The sequence below is a fragment of the Boleophthalmus pectinirostris genome, unplaced genomic scaffold, assembly GCF_026225935.1.
Source record: "Boleophthalmus pectinirostris isolate CB_2022bp ecotype Guang Dong unplaced genomic scaffold, ASM2622593v1 HiC_scaffold_7, whole genome shotgun sequence".
NCBI classification, from domain to species: Eukaryota; Metazoa; Chordata; class Actinopteri; order Gobiiformes; family Gobiidae; genus Boleophthalmus; species Boleophthalmus pectinirostris.
Genome location: NW_026571473.1, coordinates 39,840,159 through 39,863,885, shown reverse-complemented (window position 1 = coordinate 39,863,885; position 23,727 = coordinate 39,840,159). Strand labels below are relative to the sequence as shown.

The 23,727-nt window shown below is 44.5% G+C and overlaps 3 protein-coding genes across 3 annotated transcripts; 2 read left to right on the top strand and 1 right to left on the bottom strand.

The window, feature by feature from the left end:
* Positions 1-229: 229 nt before the first annotated feature.
* On the bottom strand, positions 230-4,694 carry LOC110168549 (zinc finger and SCAN domain-containing protein 2-like). Its single transcript, XM_020933986.2, has 2 exons — positions 4,168-4,694; positions 230-2,640 (listed from the first exon to the last, which is right to left on the bottom strand). Exons 1-2 carry the CDS (start codon positions 4,376-4,378, stop codon positions 1,367-1,369), a joined length of 1,485 nt encoding a protein of 494 aa, XP_020789645.2. The 5' UTR covers positions 4,379-4,694; the 3' UTR covers positions 230-1,366.
* Positions 4,695-9,168: 4,474 nt separating this feature from the next.
* LOC110168547 (zinc finger protein 629-like) lies at positions 9,169-17,455 on the top strand. Its single transcript, XM_020933983.2, has 2 exons — positions 9,169-9,512; positions 11,003-17,455. Exons 1-2 carry the CDS (start codon positions 9,302-9,304, stop codon positions 12,538-12,540), a joined length of 1,749 nt encoding a protein of 582 aa, XP_020789642.2. The 5' UTR covers positions 9,169-9,301; the 3' UTR covers positions 12,541-17,455.
* Positions 17,456-18,067: 612 nt separating this feature from the next.
* LOC129412123 (zinc finger protein 771-like) lies at positions 18,068-22,314 on the top strand. Its single transcript, XM_055165186.1, has 2 exons — positions 18,068-18,335; positions 19,952-22,314. The coding sequence occupies exons 1-2, from the start codon at positions 18,134-18,136 to the stop codon at positions 20,845-20,847; spliced, it is 1,098 nt and encodes a 365-aa protein (XP_055021161.1). The 5' UTR covers positions 18,068-18,133; the 3' UTR covers positions 20,848-22,314.
* The last annotated feature ends 1,413 nt before the right edge of the window (positions 22,315-23,727 follow it).

Genomic DNA, 23,727 nt, shown 5'->3' with positions numbered 1-23,727 from the left:
GTGTGTGACTCCGGTGTGAACGTTCAAGTCGCTGAATCTGTGTGTCGTTTTTCAAAATAAAACAAAAAATAAAAAACTATTTAATTTCTTCATTATTTGTCTCCGAAACCAAAATGAAAAAAATGATAATGGACTAAACCAGGACTAGACCAGGACTGAACCAGGTCTAATCCAGGACTAAACCAGGACTTACTGAACCAGGTCAGGACTAAATCCAGGACTAAACCAGGACTAAACCAGGATTAGACCAGGTCTAAATCAGGACTGAACCAGGACTAAACCAGGACTAAACCAGGTCTAAACCAGGACTGAACCAGGACTAAACCAGGACTAGACCAGGACTAGACCAGGTCTAAACCAGAACTAAAACCAGGACTAGACCAGGACTAGACCAGGTCTAAACCAGAACTAAAACCAGGACTAGACCAGGACTAAACCAGGACTGAACCAGGTCTAATCCAGGACTAAACCAGGACTAAACCAGGAGTAATCCAGGACTAAACCAGGACTAAACCAGGATTAGACCAGGTCTAAATCAGGACTGAACCAGGACTAAACCAGGACTAAACCAGGTCTAAACCAGGACTGAACCAGGAGTAGACCAGGACTAGGACTAGACCAGGTCTAAACCAGAACTAAAACCAGGACTAGACCAGGACTAGACCAGGTCTAAACCAGAACTAAAGCCAGGACTAGACCAGGACTAAACCAGGAAATGAGGACTGAGACCGGGACCAGACCAGAACAGAGACAAGGATTGAAACCAGGACCAGGATCTGGTCCAGAGTGGGACCAAACCGGGGCAAGATCAGGACTGAGACTAGGACTGGGACTGATCTAGTCCTGGTTTAGTCTTAGTTTAGTCCTGGTTTAGTCCTGGTTTGGTCTTTTTACATGTGACTTCAGTCTGAACTTTCTGGTCACTTTCATCGTCCGACTCGTCAGACTCAGAGTTTCGTCAGTGAAGGAAAAGTGAGTTTAACGAGTTTAACGAGTTTAATGAGTTTAACGAGTTCTTTCATATTTGTGGGAGGATCTGTTCGTTCATTCACACCGGGGACAGATGTGATGAAGCAGCAGCAGAAACACGTCGACAAAGTAAAAACTGGAAAACTGAAAATGTCAACAACCTCACAAAAAAATAAATAAAAAAAAAAAAAATCTGAACTGAGCATTAATCCCTGCAGTCTGAACGTAAACTAAGTGTCCTGGGTCACATTCGAAAAAAATCGGACTGTCATGAAAAGATCAGAAACAGGAGCAGAGGGACCAAAAAAAAAAAAAAAAAAAAAAAAAATCAGATTTGTATCAGTTCATTCTGCAGATCGAACGTCGTCTAACAGCTGTAAGGTCTTTGTGTCGGTGTTTAAGGCAGAACAGCAGCAGGTCCCGATGACCCCGTCCCGCTCTGAACAGCCGCAGGATCTGTGTGACTTTCCTCGACGTGTTTTTGAAGTTCACACGTTTGGATGAAGCTCTTCTCGCAGAGCGGACAGCCAAAGGGTCCCTCGGCGGCGGCGTGCGTCCTCGCGTGCTCCTCCAGGTGTCCCTTCCGCACGAACTTCCTCTCGCAGATGGGACAGCTGTAAGGCCTCTCCCCCGTGTGCGTTCGGATGTGCACGTTCAGTGCCGACCTGCACACGAACGCTTTGGTGCAGGTGGGACAGCTGTAAGGTTTCTCTCCCGTGTGAGTCCTCATGTGGACGTTGAGGGCGGAGCTCACGGCGAAGCTTTTGTCGCAGATTAAACAGCTGTAAGGTTTCTCCCCTCGGTGCCTCCTCATGTGCGAATCGCAGTTGCCCTTTTTCGTGAACTCTTTCTTACAGATGGAGCAGCTGTAAGGTTTGTCCCCCGTGTGCGTCCTCATGTGGTCGTTCAGCGCCGTCTTATGTCCGAAGGTTTTGTCGCAGACCGAGCACCTGTAAGGTCTCTCGCCCGTGTGACACCGCATGTGGACTTTGAGCGCGGAGCTGGACGTAAACGCTCGGACGCAGATTAAGCAGCTGTGCGGTTTCTCCCCCCGGTGGATCTTCATGTGCGTGTGGCGGTTCCCCTTCGTGCTAAAGGTTTTGTCGCAGACCGAACAGCTGTAAGGTTTGACGCCGGTGTGGACGCTGATGTGTATCTCGTAGCTCTCTTCGCTCGTGAAGCTCTTGAGACAAAACGGACACACAAGCTCCCCTCCTCGCTCTTCGTCGGTCCCGGACAGGGCTCCCTCTGCGCCTCCGGGCTCGTGGGATTCGCCGAAAAGACCCGAGTTGTGCGCGGCCGGACTCGCGTCTGTCCTCGGCGTTCGTTCGTTGCGCTCTCCGTGCTCCTCCGTCTCCGTGCGCGCGGCGGAAGCGGCAGCCGGAGCCTCCCAATCTTCGTCGTCGTCCGTGTCAGAGGAGCAGTCGGTTTGCGGGTCGGCGCGCGAGGGGAAGTGTCCGTGTGCGTGCGCCGGCCGCTCCTCTTCCTCTCGGGCCTCGGTTTGTCTCGGTCGGAGCAGCGAGGACGGCTCTTCGCTCTTCACACACACGGCGGTGAACTCCGGGAGCGGCTCTTCCTCCTGTTTCACGCTCGGCTCCTCTGCCTCCTCTTTAATCTGTCGACTCTCGGGGGTTTCCTCCGTCGCTCTGGACTGGTTCTGGGTCTGAACAGCTGCAGGAGAGAAGGAGGAGAAAGACGAGAATGAGAAACATTTTAGACGAGCTCAGACGACGTTTTAAGTGACGTTTGTGTGTGTGAAGAAGAGAAACTCAGGTCCAGGACTCGGGGGCCGGTCACAGAGTCTCACCCTGGACTCGTCTTCGGGCCACAGCCAAAGCCGGACGTGGTTTAGTGGTTTTGGTTTTTGCTCCCGACGACCTGAAAGTCTCCGGATCAAATCAGAGTCTGAGCTGAAACTGACGCTGTGAGAATGGACACAGGACTAAACCAGGACTAAACCAGACTAAACCAGGACTAAACCAGGACTAAACCAGGACTAAACCAGGACTAAACCAGGACTAAACCAGGTCTGAACCAGGACTGAACCAGGACTGAACCAGGTCTGAACCAGGACTGAACCAGGACTGAACCAGGTCTGAACCAGGACTGAACCAGGACTAAACCAGGTCTAAACCAGGTCTAAACCAGGTCTGAACCAGGACTGAACCAGGACTAAACCAGGTCTAAACCAGGACTGAACCAGGACTAAACCAGGTCTAAACCAGGACTAAACCAGGTCTAAACCAGGACTAAACTCAGACTATATTAGGTCTATATCTGATCTAAACCAGGAAGACTATTTTTTGTCAAAACCAGGACTAAACCAATAAAGTTCTGAGTGTTTGAGCGGCGTGAAAAGGCCAAACTGTTGTTGATGCACAGATTCCCAAAGGGGAGGGGCTCGTCACACAGACGAGACGCTCACTGTTGCCGTGGAAACGAGACGATGTCATACAACACCAGAACCAGACTTTGAGCCCCTCTACTTTAGTCTGGTCCCGGTCTCAGTCCCGGTCTCAGTCCCGGTCTCAGTCCCGGTCTCAGTCCCGGTCTCAGTCCCGGTCTCAGTCCCGGTCTCAGTCCCGGTCTTAGTCCTGCTCTGGTCTCGGTCTGGTCCAGGTCTCAGTACCGGTCTCAGTCCTGGTCCCAGTCCCGGTCCGGTCTTGCTCTGGTCTCGGTCTCAGTCCCGGTCTGGTCTCAGTCTGGTCCCGGTCTCAGTCCCAGTCCTGCTCTGGTCTCAGTCTGGTCCATGTCTCAGTATCAGTCCTGCTCTGATCTCAGTCTCACTCCCGGTCTGGTCCTGGTCTCAGTCTCAGTCCCAGTCTGGTCCGGGTCTCGGTCTTGGTCTGGTCCAGCTCTGGTACCAGTCTCGGTCTGGTCCTGGTCTCAGTCTCAGTCCCGGTCCCAGTCCCAGTCCCAGTCCCAGTCCGGTCTCGGTCTCTTCTCAGTCTGGTCCCACTCTGGTCCCAGTCTGGTCCTGGTCTCAGTCCCAGTCTGGTCGGGGTCTCAGTCTCAGTCTGGTCGGGGTCTCAGTCTCAGTCTGGTCGGGGTCTCAGTCTCAGTCCCGCTCTGGTCCGGGTCTGGTCCGGGTCTTGGTCTCAGAACCCCCACACAGAACCCCGCGCGCGGCTCCTTTAGGCCTCACGTGAGCTCGAACACACCACGTGTCCGAACCTCGCGCACGGAACAGAACCTCACCTGCGCCGAGTCCCCGGACCTGAGGCCCCAGAGCCGAGTCCTGGTCCCGCGGGTCCCTCAGGTCCTTCAGGTTCCTCTGGTTCTCCTCTCTGGAGCGGCGCAGTTCTTCTTCATATTCCGCTATCGTCGTCTCCACCAGAGCAAAGATCTCGTCCGCGGCCGCAGAGAGTCTCTCCGTGACTCGCGCCCTCAGGACCAGGACTTTAGACATTTGTCCTTTTTTTTTTTAAATTTTTCTTTTATTTCTTTTCTTTTCTGAAACACAAAGAGTCAGAAAAGCGCCGCGTTTCACCAAAACACAAAACACAAAAAACAAAACACTTTTCACTCTCCGGCTTCTTCCGGTCCCCGCACTCGCGCATGCGCACTGAGCTCCTGTGCCGCTGAAAGTTTAAAGTTTGAGTCTGAATGATTCCCGTTACCATGGAAACTCAAGGACTAAACCAGGACTAAACCAGGACTAAACAGGACTAAACCAGGACTAAACAGGACTAAACCAGGTCTAAACCAGGACTAAACAGGACTAAACCAGAACTAAACCAGGACTAAACAGGACTAAACCAGAACTAAACCAGGACTAAACAGGACTAAACCAGGTCTAAACCAGGACTAAACCAGGACTAAATCAGGTCTAAACCAGGATCCATGTTTTATAACATATAGTAAAATATTTTAAAATCAATATTTAGCATAAATATTTTTTAAAAATATTTTTTTCAGTAAATTCATGTTAATTAATTTGATTTTATTTGGGTTGATTTGCTCCTCTTCCAGTTACATGTTGTTTCGTTCATTTACAGTGTTGGGAAGTTTACTTTTAAAATGTAATCCCCTACAGATTACAGATTACTCACCCCAAAATGTAGTTTGTAACATAATCCATTAAATTACTTCAAGTGAGTAATGTAATCTGAATACTTTGGATTACTTGATATTGTCGTGTTTTTTAAAACGACATGAATGAACCAACCACATCCTGAAAATTCTTGTTTGTTCAGTTTTTACTTGACCAGATTAAAAATATTATTGACAAAGAAATTATTTATATGTGACGATTATATGATCACGATGATGTAAACACTACTGTTACTGTCGTATTGTATTAGTTTAGTCCTGGTTTAGACCTGGTTTTAGTCCTGGTTTAGTCCTGGTTTTTAGATCTGTTTTAGACCTGGTTTAGATCTGTTTTAGATCTGTTTTAGTTCTGGTTTAGTCCTGGTTTAGACCTGTTTTAGTTCTGGTTTAGTTCTGGTTTAGATCTGTTTTAGTTCTGGTTTAGTCCTGGTTTAGATCTGTTTTAGTTCTGGTTTAGTTCGTTTGTTTTAGTTCTGGTTTAGTTCTGGTTTAGATCTGTTTTAGTTCTGGTTTAGTCCTGGTTTAGATCTGTTTTAGTTCTGGTTTAGTTCTGGTTTAGATCTGTTTTAGTTCTGGTTTAGACCTGGTTTAGATCTGTTTTAGACCTGGTTTAGACCTGGTTTAGATCTGTTTTAGTTCTGGTTTAGTTCTGGTTTAGTCGAACCACAGCCCAAAGACAGTGTAGGATTTACCCCGGAGGAGATGAGGCGAATGTCTGAGGAGATCTGACGAAGCCGGACTCCTTCAGTCGAACCACAGCCTGACGAGTTGTCGAGGAGCAGGACGGGACGCAGACGTGGGCTGTCAGACACTGAAAGCCTGAACGAGCTGAGGAGATACGCCCCTCGCTCTCGACCTTCATCGCCCCAGTCCACGGACGCCCAAAGCTGTGGCAGTTCCCCCCTGGATTACGCCGCACCGATCGTCTCTGCAGACAAAATCCAACCTGTGTTTGACTCCTTCTGGGAGAACGTGCAGAGTGTGGACCTGTCGTCACAGGAGGCCAGAGACATGATGAAGAACATGTTCATGCAGATGATCATTGTTTCCTCCAAGGAAATACTGAAGGTTTTAGTGGACCATGTTACCCAAGGTGTTGAGCAGGTGTGCTTCAAGTGCTTCTTCAGGACCTCAGGAGAGACTCAGTCCATTGAGGAGGTTCTGGAGATGATGAGCAGTGAGGTGACCTCCAGAGTCAACTCGGCCATGTCCTGCATCAGTTTCCAGGAGGACAAACCAGTGGTAAAGCAGGGGCAAACCTACATCACGCCAAAAATCACGCACCACGCCATCATCAGCACGGACAGAGAATTCATGCAGTGCTGCTGTCGGCCGCGTGATCAGACACTCTCCCCTGAAGAGGAAACGTCTAATGGTCCCTCAACTTCTCAGGACACACTAAACTCACGTGTTCGCTCAACACCTCAGGACACTTTACCTTCTCCTGTTCCTGACACAGCTGAAGAGGCCACTACATCTCTGAAGGAGATGAAGAGGGAGAGGGTCCAGCAGAGTGGGCTTCAAGAGAAACTGGTTCAGAGCTGTGCACCTTGTGTCCAGCGCAAAAGGTGGAAGAAGCAGAAAGTTTCAGAGCCGAATCTGGATAAGCTCTTGTCCTGTCACCCGTGCAGTGTACAGAGGAATCAGCACACAAGTCCCCAAGGTTCTCCTGGACATTCTCAGAGTGAGTGGGAGGCAGAACATATCTGGGGCCTGACCCATGAGGTGAACAAGCGCGTCCTTCAGACCAAAGACCTGTTTGAAATGTGCTCCATGTTCATCAAACTGGTTGAGCTGCTGCAGTCAAACATGTCCGAATGGAACGTGAGGGTGAGACCTGACAGAGAGAACATCGTGGAAGTGGCGGAGGCCGTGTACAAAGACCTGTGCACAGGCTCCACAAAGAAATTAGTTAGATTCAAGGGCTTCATCAACAAGGATGAGTTTTTACAGACCACGATGGACACCATCCGGAGACACCTGGAGACGCCACAGAGGAGCAGGAGCAAACTCAGCTCCTTCTGCCGAACACTGCGCCGCATTTTCTGCAGGTCCTGTAGGGGGCGCTAGCTCCACACAGGTCCTGTAGGGGGCGCTAGCTCCACACAGGTCCTGTAGGGGGCGCTAGCTCCACACAGGTCCTGTAGGGGGCAGTAGACCGAGCCCCACAGTAAACACCGCCTGGAACATGCTCCTCTGCACCGGATGTTCTTCATCCGATGGGGAGGAGCGGAACAGAGCAGAAGTTCTTTGGTGAAGGTGTTTAATGAGAGCAAATGTCTCCTCTGCACCGGGCGACCTTCATCTGATGAAGAGGAGACGTCATGTGGAGCTGTTTTTACTTGACACAGAGCGGCGGATGTTCTCTTGTTGGAGAAAAGAACATCAGGAAGATATCAAACAAAAATGAATAAAATAAAATATTTAAAATAAATTCCTCTCTGTTTTTACCTGAAAATCATCAAGTATATTTTCATGCCTTTGTCTTTTTTGTTGTTGTTTTTATTTGACAAATATCCAATAAAAATCAAATCATGATCTGACTCCTGTGACAATATGTTGATTAGTTCTGTCCAAATGTTGTTACAAAGATAAAACAATACTCATGTGGACTTTATTATTATTATTATTTTTTTACAATTAAAGATAAAGAAAACTCCACACACAAAGTTACCCAAGGTTCAAACGTTTAGAACAAAATCAGCGTGAACAAGAGCGATTTTCAGACTTCATTTGCTTCATTTGTTGTTTTGTTTTTATGTTGATTATCGTAGTTTGTTAAATGTTATATTCTATTGTCCTTATTTAAAAAACAAAACATGTGCTTTCCCTTTTCAAATAAAGAAATAAGTGTAAACAGTGTAAGAGTCAAATGGTCAGGGATCTGCTGCTCCCACTTGGACGCGTGTTTAAAGACATGTTCTCTCTTCTCATTGGTCTGCAGATGATTGACAGATTTACTCACCCACTGGTAAAAAGAAGAAAAGACTGAGGTGAGAGAGTTTGGGGCCGACACTTCCCTCATTGATGTGGCCAGTGTCGGGGAGTAACAGATTACATGTACCAGAGTAATCAGAGTACAAATGATGAGTAACTGTATTCAGTTACAGTTACTGTTTCAGTGAGTGGTAATTGGATTACAGTTACTTTGTTGAAATAAATGGATTAAACAGAGGGATTTTCCTGGTTTCACATTTTGGGCTAAACCAGAACTAAACCAGGTCTAAACCAGGTCTAAACCAGGTCTAAACCAGGACTAAACCAGGTCTAAACCAGGTCTAAACTAGATCTAAACCAGGACTAAACCAGGACTAAATCAGGTCTAAACCAGGACTAAACCAGGACTAAATCAGGTCTAAACCAGGTCTAAACCAGGTCTAAACCAGGACTAAACCAGATCTAAACTATATCTAAACCAGGTCTAAACCAGGACTAAACCAGATCTAAACTAGATCTAAACCAGGTCTAAACCAGGTCTAAACCAGGACTAAACCAGGTCTAAACCAGGACTAAACCAGGACTAAACTAGAACTAAATCAGGTCTAAACCAGGACTAAACCAGGACTAAACCAGATCCAAACTAGATCTAAACCAGGTCTAAACCAGGACTAAACCAGGACTAAACCAGGTCTAAACCAGGACTAAACCAGGACTAAACCAGGACTAAACCAGAGACTAAATCAGGTCTAAACCAGGACTAAACCAGGACTAAACCAGGTCTAAACTAGATCTAAACCAGGTCTAAACCAGGACTAAACCAGGACTAAATCAGGTCTAAACCAGGACTAAACCAGGACTAAACAAGATCCAAACTAGATCTAAACCAGGACTAAACTAGGTCTAAACCAGGTCTAAACCAGGACTAAACCAGCTCTAAACTAGATCTAAACCAGGTCTAAACCAGGACTAAACCAGGACTAAACCAGAACTAAATCAGGTATAAACCAGGACTAAACCAGGACTAAACCAGATCCAAACCAAAACTAAACCAGGACTAAACCAGAACTAAACCAGGAGTAAACCAGATCCAAACCAAAACTAAACCAGGTCTAAACCAGGACCTCAGACCTGTCGGGACCTGCAGTTCTTCTCCGCTCCACCACGTGGCGCCACGTCCCGGCCCCGCGCGCCGCCATTACAGCCCACATCCGGAAGGACACGCGCGCTCGCGGCTCGTGCTTCGGCCTCAGTTAAAGTTTAAACATCCAGAACCTGAAAAAAAACCTCCAAAAAAAACTCCGAACATCTCCAGAAGAACCTCCAGGAAACCTCCGCGGACATGTCGAAGGCTCCGGCCCTGCGCGCCCTCGTCACGGAGAGACTCTCTGCGGCCGCGGACGAGATTTTTGCTCTGGTGGAGACGACGATAGCGGAATATGAAGAAGAACTGCGCCGCTCCAGAGAGGAGAACCAGAGGAACCAGAGGAACAAGAGGAACCAGAGGAACCAGAGGAACCCGGAGCTCCAGGGCCCGGGAGTCCGCAGCGCAGGTGGGTCCAGACTCCGGACGCTGATCCCCGAGAGGAGCGGGACCAAGACCGGACTGTTCTGGGTTTAAGGACCAGAGGGACCAGAGGGACCCGAGGGACCCGGGACAGTCCCAGTCCTGACCCCCTGTCCCCCCTGTCCCTGCAGATTTATTTAAAAAAAAAAACTGTGATTTGTCCAAGTTTTATACAAGAAATGTCCCAGTGTCTCTATTTTGATAAATCTCATCTAAACCAGGACTACATCAGGACTAAACCAGGACTAAACCAGGTCCAAACGTGGTCCAAACGTGGTCCAAACGTGGTCCAAACGTGGTCCAAACGTGGTCCAAACGTGGTCCAAACGTGGTCTAAACCAGGACTGAACCAGGACTGAACCAGGACTGAACCTGGTCTAAACCTGGTCTAAACCTGGTCTAAACCTGGTCTAAACCTGGTCTAAACCTGGTCTAAACCGTCTAAACCAGGTCTAAACTGGTCTAAACGTGGTCTAAACGTGGTCTAAACGTGGTCTAAACGTGGTCTAAACCAGGTCTAAACCAGGTCTAAAAGTGGTCTAAACCAGGTCTAAAAGTGGTCTAAACCAGGTCTAAAAGTGGTCTAAACCAGTCTAAAAATGGTCTAAACCAGGTCTAAAAGTGGTCTAAACGTGGTCTAAACCAGGTCTAAAAGTGGTCTAAACCAGGTCTAAATGTGGTCTAAATGTGGTCTAAACCAGGTCCAGACCCGGTCTTATCAGAGAATTTCTGTGTTTCAGATTAAATAAATTTTGTTGAAAATATTGACAATCAGATTCTAACTGATCCCAAAATTAGAATCAAAACTAGATCCTCATTTTTCTCATGTCTGGATCCTAAAAAAGTCCTGTTTTCAGGACAGAGCAGAACCTTTAGAACGTTTCCTGAATGTCTTTAGAACAATCTGGAGCTGGGTCAGAACAAGAGACTAGTACACACCCATGGACCTGGTTTAGACCTGGTTTAGACCGGGTTTGGACCTGGTTTAATCCTGTTTTAGACCATGTTTGGACCTGGTTTTGATCCAGTTTAGTCCTGGTTTTAGTCCTGGTTTTAGTCCTGGTTTTAGTCCTGGTTTTAGTCCTGGTTTTAGTCCTGGTTTTAGAACTGGTTTTAGACCTGGTTTTAGACCTGGTTTGATCCAGTTTAGTCCTGGTTTAGTCCTGGTTTAGACCATGTTATAGACCATGTTTGGACCGCGTTTAGACCTGGTTTAGACCTGGTTTAGACTTGGTTTAGACTTGGTTTAGACCTGGGTTTGGACCTGGGTTTAGACCTGGGTTTGGACCTGGACTAGACCTGGACTAGACCTGGACCACTGAAGGATCACACAGATATAAAGACACATGGGAATAGAAAAGAAAATTCTATGTTTTAAAAAAAAGAGCGTTTTTATTTTCATCGTGGGGTCAGAATCGGTATTTTGTGTCGAAATGTCAGGAATAACAAGTAAAGTTCTTTATTTTTGTCTTACAGGTGTACAGACGGAAGAGGTTTACGAGAGTCCCAACGAAAACTCCAACTGGTCGTCTCGCTTCACAAACTCTGTATTTACTGCTCCACAAACTCCATCAGAGGAGATCCAGACGGAGGAGGAACCGGACGAGGAGCCAGAGGATGAGGAACCAGACGAGGAACCGGACGAGGAACCAGAGGACGAGGAACCAGACGAGGAACCAGAGGACGAGGGAGGAGCCGAGGAGACTCCCGTGGACCTTCACTCCGACGCCGACGAACCGAACGAGAGCTACGACGTCACGGAGAGTCCATTCAGCTGCTCGGCCCGAGAGCTGGACGCCGAGGTCGAAGAGGAAGAGGATCCCGGGCGAACCGAGGCGAATGAGGAACCTTCGGAGCAGATCTCCGACGGCGCCGCGTCCGGACCCACGAAGCTGCGGAAGCGGAGGAGGAGGAGCGGCGCCGCGTTGAGCTCGCTGAAACGCAAGTCCAAACACCAGTGCTCCGTCTGCAGCAAAGTCCTCAAAGGTCCTCAGTTCAACCTGCTCCGACACATGGTCCTTCACACGGGAGAGAAGCCCTTCAGCTGTTCGGTGTGCGAGAAGACGTTCACGCAGCAGTATCTGTTCAAGAGACACATGGAGGCTCATCAGGAAGAGGAAGAAGAGCGGAGTCGAACGGAGCGGGCGAGGACGACGCAGACGGGAGCGCAGGAGGAGGAGGAGGAGCAGCGGCGAGAGGCGGAGTTTCACAAGACAGAACCGGAAGAAAGCAGCGTAGCTCAGCACGAGGAGACTTTCAGGTGTTCCGTTTGCGAGAAGAGGTTCAAGAGGCAGGTCGCGTTGAAGAAGCACATGGAAAGTCACGAGAAAGAGGCGGCGAGGAGACCAAGAAGAGACATGGTGATGGAGGGAGGAGACGATCACGGCGAAATGAACGAGGAAAGCGAAGCGAACGAGCAGAAGGACGAAGCTCCGGTTGTGGACGCTTTGAACGGAGAGGACTACACCCAAGCCACGCTGATGAAGAACACGCCCGTCGCCAGCCCGTCGGCGCCGGACCACCGCTGCTCCGTGTGCCACCGCGTCTTCACCACGAAAACGCGGCTCAAGAGGCACATGATCGTCCACACGGGGGACAAACCTTTCAGCTGTCCCGTCTGCAACAAGTGCTTCTCGCAGAAATACAACGTGAGGCTTCACATGGCCGTGCACACCGACGAGAAGCCGTTCACGTGCCACATCTGCCTGAAGAGCTACCGGCGCAACGACGACCTGCGCACGCACATGGCGGCGCACACGGGCCAGGTGCTATTCAGCTGCATGGTCTGCAACACGGCGTTCAAGCAGAGGAACTGTCTGGTGTCGCACATGAGGCTGCACACGGGGGACAGGCCCTACAGGTGTCCCATGTGCCCCAAGACCTTCATCCAGAAGTCCAACCTGAACCGGCACGTGCGCTCTCACACCGGGGAGAAGCCGTTCCGCTGCCCCGTCTGCCCCCAGCGCTTCGTGCAGAAGAGCGACATCCGCAAACACATGGCCATCCACACGTAGACGCCGCCGACCGGAGCCGAGCTGAACTGCAAAACCGCACAAAAACTACGTCTGTCGTTTGTGCTGATTTAGTTTTGGAGATGTTAACGATTCTTTTATAGGTCAAATTTGGGCCAGGAAGCTTCAAAATACTCAATCATTTGTGCTGTAAAAAGTTTGATTTGTGTGATTCTGGTTCTTAAAATATTAACTTTTTATTTTGGGTCGATGACGTCGTCCTAGAGCTGCTCAATTATGGAAAAAATCAATATAATGATTATTTTGGTCAATACTGAAATAACTTATTATTCAAACGATTATTTTTTAGTTACATGATGCATTTATTCAGCATTTCTCTCAAAAAAACCCCCAAAACACACACTTTGTTATTGATAATTTACGCAAAACTTTCAAATTGAAACTAAATATCGGACTAAACCAGGACTAAACCAGGACTAAATTTTGAACCTTAGAGCAGTTTTGTGATGTATAAAACACACACAAAATGATTCAAATAAACTTTGAACATGAAATTAAACATAAAAAAAAACATAAATGTGTCCAAAATAAACTTTATATCCAGCTCTTCTACAATCTCTAGATTTAAACAATTAAATAAATGTACTTATTTATATAAAAAAATATCTCAAAATAAACTTTGTTAAGGTTAAATCATTTCAACTCGATTATATGAGTTTGGAGATCGTTTGAACACACAAATCAAAATCGTGATCAGAATTCGATGAATTTATGTCGTGGTCCAGCCTCAAAACAGACAGAAAATGATACGGAATGTTTGTATTTTGTTTGTGCTGTGACAGTTTTCATTTGTGCTAGTGTATTACTAATACTAAAATGATGGGTAACACTTTATAATAACTACACATTATTTAGCCTTAATAAAGCATGAACAAAGACTTAATTAAGAATGATTCACGCTTAGTAAATGCTTAATAAAGGATAATTTGTCTTCACTTTAGAAAAGCTCTCAAAAAGACTAAACTAACAGATAACAGCTGCCTGAATGATCATTGTATTGTATTATTAGTAAATATTCTCTCATAGTTTACTAATGATTAATAAATGCTCAAATGGTTAGTTCATGAGTAATTAAGTATGAAATAATTATGAGTAACTATTTACAGCACAGGTAAATTAAGTGCAAGTGCTAATTCAGGTAGTAATTAAGTAGTTACAAAGCGTGAATCATTAAGTCTTTGTTCATGCTTTATTAAGGCTGAATAAGGTGTAGTTATTATAAAGTGTTACCAAATGATTGATTATTATTTTTGCTGAAATAATATTACGTCATTTCCGCTCAACTGATGACAACGACTTATTACGATACGATACGCTTATAACGAAGAGAAACGACCTGAGGCTGTGGAAAAGTCTGTATCAGTCTTTAGGAACGTGATTCAGATTCATATTTTATAGAATAATAGAGTTTTTCACAGGCTCAGGTCGTTTCTCTTAATAATTAATTAATCATTGCATTTATATAGAGTCTTTGCACCGTCACGTGTCCCTATAGCAACAGTACCTACGCCGCCATGACACCGGGCAACACTATGTCACTATGTCACTGACTTCAGCAGCGTTGGAGAAACATGGGCAGGTTTTGTTGTGTATTTTGTTGTTCTAGACGCTCTGAAAGGGATAAAACGATTCATTTCTTCACTCTTACTCTGGAAATGACTCATCAGGATCAAACAAGGGAAAAAAAAACGGGAATTATGTCTAGAAACATAAACCACGAAGAGATTTCCTATGGTTCCATCAAGACACACTCACGTCACTTTCATCAAGATATTTACTATTTAAATAGTTTCATAGTTTATTTAATGAGAGAAGCACATTTACTGAACTAAAATGTAAAAAGAAAACATTTGCAGTGTGAGTGTGAGTAGAAACTGTATGTTCCAGCACATATAAACATGTCACTCGTCGTAGGACCATGTTTTCTTTATTGTCTTGTTTATCCACAACTTTGTCTTCTAGAATTAATCTCTTTTTGTGAGTGGATCTTTGTAACGTCGCGAGGATCTTTTCATGGTCGATTCTTTCGAGGTTCGACTCACAGACTCTTCGACTCGTGCGTCGTGTTGATCACAGGAGCCAGTGTGGGTTCGTTGAATCATAAACTAGTGCAGGTTTTCCTCCATAAATTAATGACATTTTAGTTCAGTAAATGTGCTTCTTTCATTAAATAAACTTTGAAACAATTTAAATAGTAAATACCTTGATGAAACTTGAGGTGTCTTGATGGGACCATTGGAAATCTCTTCGTGGTTTATGTTCTCTAGACATAATCCGCGTCTTTTTTTCGATAATTCCCTTGTTTGATCCTGATGAGTCATTTCCAGAGGAACAGTGAAGAAACGATTCGTTTTATCCATTTCATTGTGTCTAGAACAACAAAATACACAACAAAACCTGCCCATGTTTCTCTGATGCTGCTGAAGTCAGTGACATAGTGTGTCTGGTGTCATGGCGGCGTAGGTATCGTTGCTGTAGGGTCACATGACGGTGCAAAACCTCTATAACGCCTTTCAGGACACTCAGACGCTTTACAGATCATTCTTCTTCTCTCCACACTCTGTGGTGTAAAATACTTCTGTAGCCACAGCTGCCCTGGGACAGACTGACAGAAGCGAGGCTGCCGATCTGCACCATCGGCCCCTCCGACCTTCACCACTCACACACTCCACTTTCTTACTGGACAATGTGGGGGAAGTGTCTGGCCTAAGGACACAACAACTGTTTTTGCGATCTTCACTGGTTTTGTGGAGTTTTGTTAAAGTCGCCGTCGTCAGTTGAACAGAAATAACCAAAATATAATTTACACAAAAATAATAATGAATAATTTTAGAAACAAACTCACTCAAATGAAACAGTCACACAAAACAACACAAACCAAATACAAATGTTTGGTTTAATTTTCTGTTGTTTTGTAATAAAACTGTTAAAAATAAAACTGTTCATATTTTAAGAACCAAAATCACACAAACTGAACTTTTTACCAGAAAAACGACTGACTTCATTTTGTGTCATTTTATTTTGAAGTTTCCTGGAGCTGCTGATTCCAGTTTGACCTGTAAAAAGAATCATGAATATTTCCCAAACTAAAACAGCACAAATGAAACTTTTTGAAGCACAAACGACAGACGCAGTTTTTGTGCAGATTTGTGTTTTATTGGGGCGACTTCACGCAGCTCCAGAGCCACATGCGGTTCTTTATTTGACTCTGATCGGTTCGTTTCAGTTCAATTAGAATCACAACATAAACTTATTTTATCATTTTCAGTCGTATCTGAACTAAAGCTGCATTGATTTTGTTTTAGACGTGTTTTTTAAATGACTTTTTTTGTTCGTCAGTTTCACTTTTTCATTTAGTCGAAACATCAATTCATCTTCAGTCTGAGCAACTCGTCAAAAAATAAAATATTCAGTTTTTTATAAAGAAATAAAATTAAATTTATTCACAGAAGGAATCAGAAAAACACAAAATGAATAAACGCTGCAGATAGACGTGTTTAAAGTCGCACTGTGGGACATTCCAGGGAAAGCTTTAACATCTCCATGGAGATGAGCAGCAGGGAAGTTGTGCAGGGAGCCTTTAAAGTTGCACTGTGGAACTTTTCTGCTGACTCCTGCTTTTCTCCACGGTGGTGATGATGTCGTCTCTGGAATGTTCCACAGTTCGGCTTTAAATGTTGGTCTGTTTTTTTTTTTTTTTTTTTTTTTTATGTTGTTTTTGGAAAAATAACAGCAACAACAAAGTTTATTGAGACACAGAACATGAAATGGTCCGTGACGCAAAGTTTTCACAAAGAATCGATTGAAACTAAAACTGTTTTTGAAACTGTAGAATTCGGGTGTTATTTGTTTTCTCGTTTTTCACAATAAAACTAAAATTAAGAAAATGGAAAAAAAAAAAAAAATTCTTCATTATTTCTCTCCAAAACCAAAATGAAAAGACTCTGGGTTCTCTCTCTCAAGTCCAAGATGAGTCCTGGTTTAATCCTGGTTTAGTCCTGATTCAGTGTTGGTTCAATCATGGTTTAGTCCTGGTTTAGTCCTGGTTCAGTCCTGGTTTAGTCCGTTTTTTCAGTTTTCAATTTTGTGTTTAAATGAAAAATGGAAAAAATGGATAACAAACTGAACCAGGCCTGAACCGGTCTCAGTCCTGATCTTCTGCTGGTCTGGTCCTGGTCTGGTCCCAGTCTCAGTCCCGGTCCTGGTCTCTGTTGTTATCCATTTTTTCCATTTTTCATTTAAACACAAAATTGAAAACTGAAAAAAAAACAACTAATTATCTGTTTTTTCATTTTGGTTTTGGAGACAAATAATAAAGAAAATAGTTTAGTTTTTTTCATTTTCTTATTTTTTATTTTATTTTGAAAAACAAATGAATAAACGAGTGACACAGATTCCTTCGTCCAGATGAAACTTTCTCTTCACTGTTTCTGCTCCTGGACGAATGAAGAATCTCATGTTTTATTTTGTTGTTGTTCGTTTCTTGGACAAAGTTGGACCTTTCGTAAAAACTTTAATTTTTTTTTTTTTTTTTTTTTTTTAAAGCTGCCGTCTGTGATTATTTTGGACGACCCAGAGGACCAGACAGCAGCTTTAAATGAACTATTATTTTGTGTTTTCTGTTTTATAATGTTTGTGTTTTTGTTCTAATTCTTGTGGTTTGGACATTTTTAGACTCTGAGTTTCATTTTCTGTTTTTTCCCAGAACATTTTCAAACTAAATGTGTTTTTTTTTTGTTCATGTAAAAGTGTAAAAGTTTACATTTCACATTTCTGAACTCAGCGCGTGTGGAGGAAGAAGAAAACTTTCAGGAATATTTGTGTGCACAGAAGAGAAATCTGAGCATATTTTCTGTAGCTGAGCATAAAATAAATATTGTTTAACTCTGGAATGAAATCTGGTTTGTTCCTGGTTTAGTCCTGGTTTAGACCTGGTTTAGTCTATGTTTAGACCTGGTTTAGACCTGGTTCAGACCTGGTTTAGTCCTGGTTTAGACCTGGTTCAGACCTGGTTTAGTCCTGGTTCAGGCCTGGTTTAGTCTTGGTTTTAGTCCTGGTTTAGTCCTGGTTTAGACCTGGTTTAATCCTGATTCAGTCCGTTATCCTTTTTCTTTTTCAATTAATTTATTCATTTTATTTTTCAGTTTTCAACTGAAAAACACACACACACACACACACAAACCCGAATCATGATCTGGTTTTATTTTTAATTTTTTTTAAATTTTAGTTTTGGAGACAAATAATGAAGATTTTTGTTGCTTTTTTCGTTATTTTTGGTTTTATTTTGAAAAATGAACGAACGACACACGGATTTAAACCTTTACCGTTTAAGTTCGCTCGTCAGTGAATCATTTTAAATTAATTATTTCATCTTAATTTTGCCTCCACTCCAGAATTTTGAACATAGATACAAGATTTAAAACTGTTTATAAAAAAATAAATTAATACATTTTTATTTTAGATCCGTGTTTTTACGACGGTGGGCGGGGCTTAAAGCGGAAGTGACGGCGGAAGTGGGTCTCAGCTGTGCGGCGTTAGCTCGGGGCTAAAGCTAAAGCTAAAAACAGTTTGTAAAATGTGTCCGAAGTCCGAGGTTCTGAAGGTTCTGAAGGTTCTGGTGTCGGAGCGACTCTCTGCGACCGCGGAGCAAATCTGCGCGCTGCTCGAGAGAACCTTAGAGGAATATGAAGAAGAACTGCGCCGCTGCAAAGAAGAAAACCAACGGAACCAGCGGCTCCTGGACGCGGCTCTGCGGGGCCCGAGCGGCGCCGCGGCGGGTGAGTCCGGCTCAGGTCCAACTCAGGTCCAGGTCCGGGTCCAGATCAGGTCCAGATCAGGTCCAGGTCCAAGTCCGGATCAGGTCCGTGTCCAGATCAGGTCTAGGTCCGGCTCAGGTCCAGTTCCAGGTCCGGGTCCGGCTCAGGTCCAGATCAGGTCCGGCTCAAGTCCAGGTCCAGTTCAGGTCCAGATCCAGGTCCGGTTCAGGTCCAGGTCCGGCTCGGGTCCCGGTCTAGGTTTGGCTCAGGTCCCGGTTCAGATCAGGTCCAGATCAGGTCCAGATCAGGTCCAGATCAGGTCCAGGTCCAGGTCCGGTTTAGTCCAAACTCTGTGGACTTGATCTTTACTCGGTCTGTGGGTCACACGCTTCGTGTCCTGGTTCTGTGGGTGTGTTTTTGGTTCTGGAGCAGGTTCTGGGGCAGATTCTGGAGCAGGTTCTGGAGCAGGTTCTGGAGCAGGTTCTGGAGCAGGTTCTGGGGCAGGTTCTGGAGCAAGTTCTGGGTCTGTACTGGATCAATAACAGAACTTTTTAAAGGAGAAATTATTTAATCTTAATCTAAAAGTGAAACTCAAAATCTCTTTAAATTCGGCGTGAACAGATTTTTAAATTTCTAAACTGGGACACAGTCGAGTTATGATGTTTTGGTTTAAATAAAATTGTGAAAAAGTGAAACACTGTGGATCCTGGACTCACGTGTGGATCAGGGTTTAATCTGAGACTAAACACAGAAGAACAGGTTTATGGATTTTGTTTAAACAAATAAAATTTATGCTCCTCTGGTTTAGACCTGGTTTAGAACTGATATAATCATATTTTAGTCCAAGTTTAGTCCTGGTTGAGTCCTGGTTCGGTCCTGATATAGTCCTGGTTTAGACCTGGTTTCATCCTGAAATAGACCAGAAGTAGACCTGATATAGTCTTGGTTTAGTTCTAGTTTAGTCCTGGTTTAGACCAGAAATAGACCTGAAATAGACCAGATGTAGACCTGATATAGTCTTGGTTTTGCCCTACTTTAGATCCAGTTTAGACCAGAAATAGCCTTATATATAGTCCTGGTTTAGTTCTAGTTTAGTCCTAGTTTAGACCAGATATAGTTTGATTTTGGCCCCAGTTTAGACCTAAAATAGTCCTGATATAGTTCTGATATAGTCTTGGTTTAGCCCTAGTTAAGACCTGGTTTATTTCTGGTTTAATCCTGGTTTAGATCAGATCTAGACCTAATATAGTCTGAGTTTAGACCTGCTTTAGACCATCAATAGTCCTGGTTTAGTCCTGGTTTAGTCCTGGTTTAGTCCTGGTTTAGTCCTGGTTTAGACCTGGTTTAGACCTGGTTTAGACCTGGTTTAGACCCGTCTCCTCCACATTCTCACAGTGTCAGTTTCAGCTCAGACTCTGATTTGATCCGGAAACATTCAGGTCGTCGGGAGCCAAAACCACTAAACCACGTCCGGCTTTGGCTGTGGCCCGAAGACGAGTCCAGGGTGAGACTCTGTGACTGGCCCCCGAGTCCTGGACCTGAGTTTCTCTTCTTCACACACACAAACGTCACTTAAAACGTCATCTGAGCTCGTCTAAAATGTTTCTCATTCTCGTCTTTCTCCTCCTCTCCTGCAGCTGTTCAGACCCAGAACCAGTCCAGAGCGACGGAGGAAACCCCCGAGAGTCGACAGATTAAAGAGGAGGCAGAGGAGCCGAGCGTGAAACAGGAGGAAGAGCCGCTCCCGGAGTTCACCGCCGTGTGTGTGAAGAGCGAAGAGCCGTCCTCGCTGCTCCGACCGAGACAAACCGAGGCCCGAGAGGAAGAGGAGCAGCCGGCGCGCGCACACGGACACTTCCCCTCGCGCGCTGATCCGCAAACCGACTGCTCCTCTGACACGGACGACGATGAAGACTGGGAGGCTCCGGCCGCCGCTTCCACCGCGCGCACAGAGACGGAGGAGCACGGAGAGCGCAACGAACGAACGCCGAGGACAGACGCGAGTCCGGCCGCGCACAACTCGGGTCTTTTCGGCAAATCCAAGTGCGGAGCGGAGCCTGGGACGGCGGGAGCGGGAGGAGGAGTGGAGCGGAAATATGAGTGTTTTGTTTGTAAGAAGAGATTCGCGTCGAAACTACATTTAACGATCCACATCAGGGTTCACACGGGAGAGAAACCTTACAGCTGTTCGGTGTGTATGAAAACATTTGCCCAGAAGGGAAACCTCACGGCGCACATGAAAACTCACACCGGAGAAAAACCTTACAGCTGTTCCATCTGCGAGAAGTCTTTTGCCCGGATGTCGATGCTCAACCGACACATCCAGGTCCACACTGGAGATAAACCTTACAGCTGTTCGGTGTGTAAAAAGGCCTTTTCGCAGAAGTTCGACATGGACGTGCACGTGAGGTCCCACAGCAGCGAGCACTTTTACACGGGGCTGGGAGGGGGCGGGGCCTCGTGGTTCGGGGGTGTGGCCTCAGTCCAGACTGAACCGATGGAGTGTGTGGAAATGCCCCCGCCCACACTGTGACGCGACTGTGGGTTTGGAGTCAACTCTGTCTGCTGTAGAACACTTCGAAACATTAAACAAACCTTGTGGCCCCGTCACACTTCGGCGATTTATCCAGCGTGTGCCGACGTGTGACAAATCTGGCAAATACGCTGGTGTACGTCGGATAAGTTATAGATGAGTTTTCAGGGCAGCTGCGAGGTCTTAAAAGTCTTTAAAAGAATCCGTGTGTCGTTCGTTCATTTGTTTTTCAATATAAAACCAAAAATAAGAAAAAAAAAACAAAATGAAAAAATGGATAATGATTCTTTTTTTCAGTTTTCGATTTTGTGTTTAAATGAAAAATGGAAAAAACGGAGAACGACCGTTTCCTGTTTACGTGACGTCCGTGACTATGATGTCGGACTTTTGCACCACATACAGACTGAACCAGGACTGATCCAGGTCCAGACCGGGACCAGACCGGGACTGAGACCAAGACCAGGCCGGGACGAGACCAGGACCAGACTGAGACTGAGACCAGACCGGGACCAGGCCAGAGGCTCAGAGCCCACAGCAGGGCCGGAGCTCGAAGCTGAGGCTTGTGGACCCCGCGAAGGCTTGGAGTCAAAGCTTGGAGTCTGCTCTGGTCCCGCTCTGGTCCTGGTCTGGTTCCGGACCTGGATCAGTCCTGGTTCAGTCCGGCATCACAGTCACTGAAGTCACGTAAACTGGAAACGACCGTTCTCCGTTTTTTCCATTTTTCATTTAAACACAAAATCAAAAACTGAAAAACCAAATCATTATCTGTTTTTTCATTTTAGTTTTGGAGACAAATAATGAAGAAAACTGTTTTTTTTAATCATTTTCTTCTTTTTGGTTTTATATTGAAAAACAAATGAACGAACGACATGGATTAAAAAGGTCTTAAATTTCATGTTCTTTAATTAAGGCCTTAAAAAGTCTTAAATTCTGTTGTCCAAGTCTGATTTTTTTCACAAAGGTCTTAAATTTCATTAGCCTATTTTTTTGTTTACTAAACCGGGCTGTGGTGTGATGTTTAACGAAGAGAAGAAAAAAAACAACAACGTGAAATAACGTAAACTGAATGAACGTCTAATTTGGAGTTTGCACAAACAGTATTTAGGTTTTTGGCAACGAGTAAAAACAATCAATTCCATCTGCAGTCTCAACGTTCTTAATAAGTTACTAATACATTACTTTCACACCCAAAATTGAAAAAAAACCCCAAAAAACATCGATGTGTGTGCCAGCGTTTTAGGGAAAGTTTGTTACGTTGACTTATGTTGGCGAAATCGTCGAGGTGTGACGGGACTTTTACAGGTGTCCAGGTTTAACCACAGCTCTTTGTCTGGTTTTGTTTCATTGTGTTTGTTCATAAAGGCTCAAACTAAAACCTGTCATTGACACTTTTACTGAATTTGTCCCAGATGAAGCTGCAGAGATTCAGCTCGAGGAGATTTACAAACGAAACTGTTTTTTCCATTAAAAATACAAAATGTTTCTCCAAAAATGTTTGTGTGTCACAGTTAATGCCCCAGAAAAGTCACAAATGTCCTTTTTTAAATCAATCCTACTTTGTCTGCCTTTTCTCTGGGCGTCTTTTCGAGTTTACTCCATGACTAAATTAGCTGACAATTATCTCAATAATCAATCAGTTGTTATTAATCAAATAACTTGTTTCAGCCCCTTTCTGTTTGTGTTTGTGTGAGGAAATCTGACGCTCGGTGTAAACGGACTGCAGGTGCGGTTCAGTTTGTACAGTGACCGGAAAATGCAAAACACTTTTACATTTCAAAACAAGTTTGAAAACAAAATTACATTTAAAATACACATTTACATCTTGGTCCAGTCAAGTGTTAACGGAGGAAACAGGGTCAGATTTTTGACATTCAAATGTCTCTTATTCAGAAACTAGAGGAACTATTGAAATAAGTAAAGTATCAGAATGTAGGAAAGAGTTACACTCCAACAGGGTCAAGTTAAACCTGTGAGATTCTTTCAAGTTCAAGACAAAAAAATAAAAAAACTCATGTCGGTAACGGAGGGAATGAAATATGCAGCACTTTTTGGTCAATAAATCCAAACAGTGATAACTCTTGGTTCTCACTTACATATCCTTAACAAACTGGTTTGAATATTTGCTTCATATAGTTTTCTACCATATGGTACAAGATTAGGTTGAAAAACCTCTGACTTTTTGACTCATGAGATTTTTTATTAAGAAAGTTCATGGTAACGGAGGGAAAAGTAACGGAGGGAAAACTGTACAAACAAGTAGAAGGTGCAGGATTTTACATCATTTGTCACTTTTTTCTTCTGAATACTTTAATATTACTTCATTTCTATAAAATATGTCAGTCCTTCCAAGAACATTTTTATCATTGTAAATACTTTTCTTTTTTTAAAAATCCTGTCCCTTCATCAACAGTTCAAAGATGGAATAACACAAGATATGATGAAATACAAACATTTATTTACATGATTTGCAGGTCTGTGAAATTTGGGAAATAATTTTTGTTCCATGTTTCATTCATGGTCTGTTTAAAATGGATGGAACTTTAGAACCAAAAATGGAACAGAAAAAAGGTCAACAGTTTGATAAACTAGAGTACATATGTATCTGTTCAATACTGTTTTATATCAGATGAATTAACTTGAGTTTTTGGCCTTGTTGTTTACTTCTGTTTGACTGGGCCCATCTCGAAAACAAATTCCAAGTTTCATAAAACACATTTGCAAACAAGCAAAAAACCGAGACAAATTTACAAAAACATAAATACAAACTCCCGAAACAAATGAAAAGATCTTGACGGGAAGAGAATGTCCTAAAAAGTGACAAACGACCAGAGCGTGAGGTGTTTACTCTGCGAGAGGAGCTTTGTCAAGAAGTGTGATCTG

Excerpts from the sequence above, each read along its gene's own strand:
- LOC110168549 (XM_020933986.2), bottom strand. The coding sequence starts at position 4,378 with ATGTCTAAAGTCCTGGTCCTGAGGGCGCGAGTCACGGAGAGACTCTCT. Across the intron at positions 2,641-4,167 it reads GGTCCGGGGACTCGGCGCAG|CTGTTCAGACCCAGAACCAG; the intron begins GTGAGGTTCTGT and ends TCTCTCCTGCAG.
- LOC110168547 (XM_020933983.2), top strand. The coding sequence starts at position 9,302 with ATGTCGAAGGCTCCGGCCCTGCGCGCCCTCGTCACGGAGAGACTCTCT. Across the intron at positions 9,513-11,002 it reads CCCGGGAGTCCGCAGCGCAG|GTGTACAGACGGAAGAGGTT; the intron begins GTGGGTCCAGAC and ends TTTGTCTTACAG.
- LOC129412123 (XM_055165186.1), top strand. The coding sequence starts at position 18,134 with ATGTGTCCGAAGTCCGAGGTTCTGAAGGTTCTGAAGGTTCTGGTGTCG. Across the intron at positions 18,336-19,951 it reads CCCGAGCGGCGCCGCGGCGG|CTGTTCAGACCCAGAACCAG; the intron begins GTGAGTCCGGCT and ends CCTCTCCTGCAG.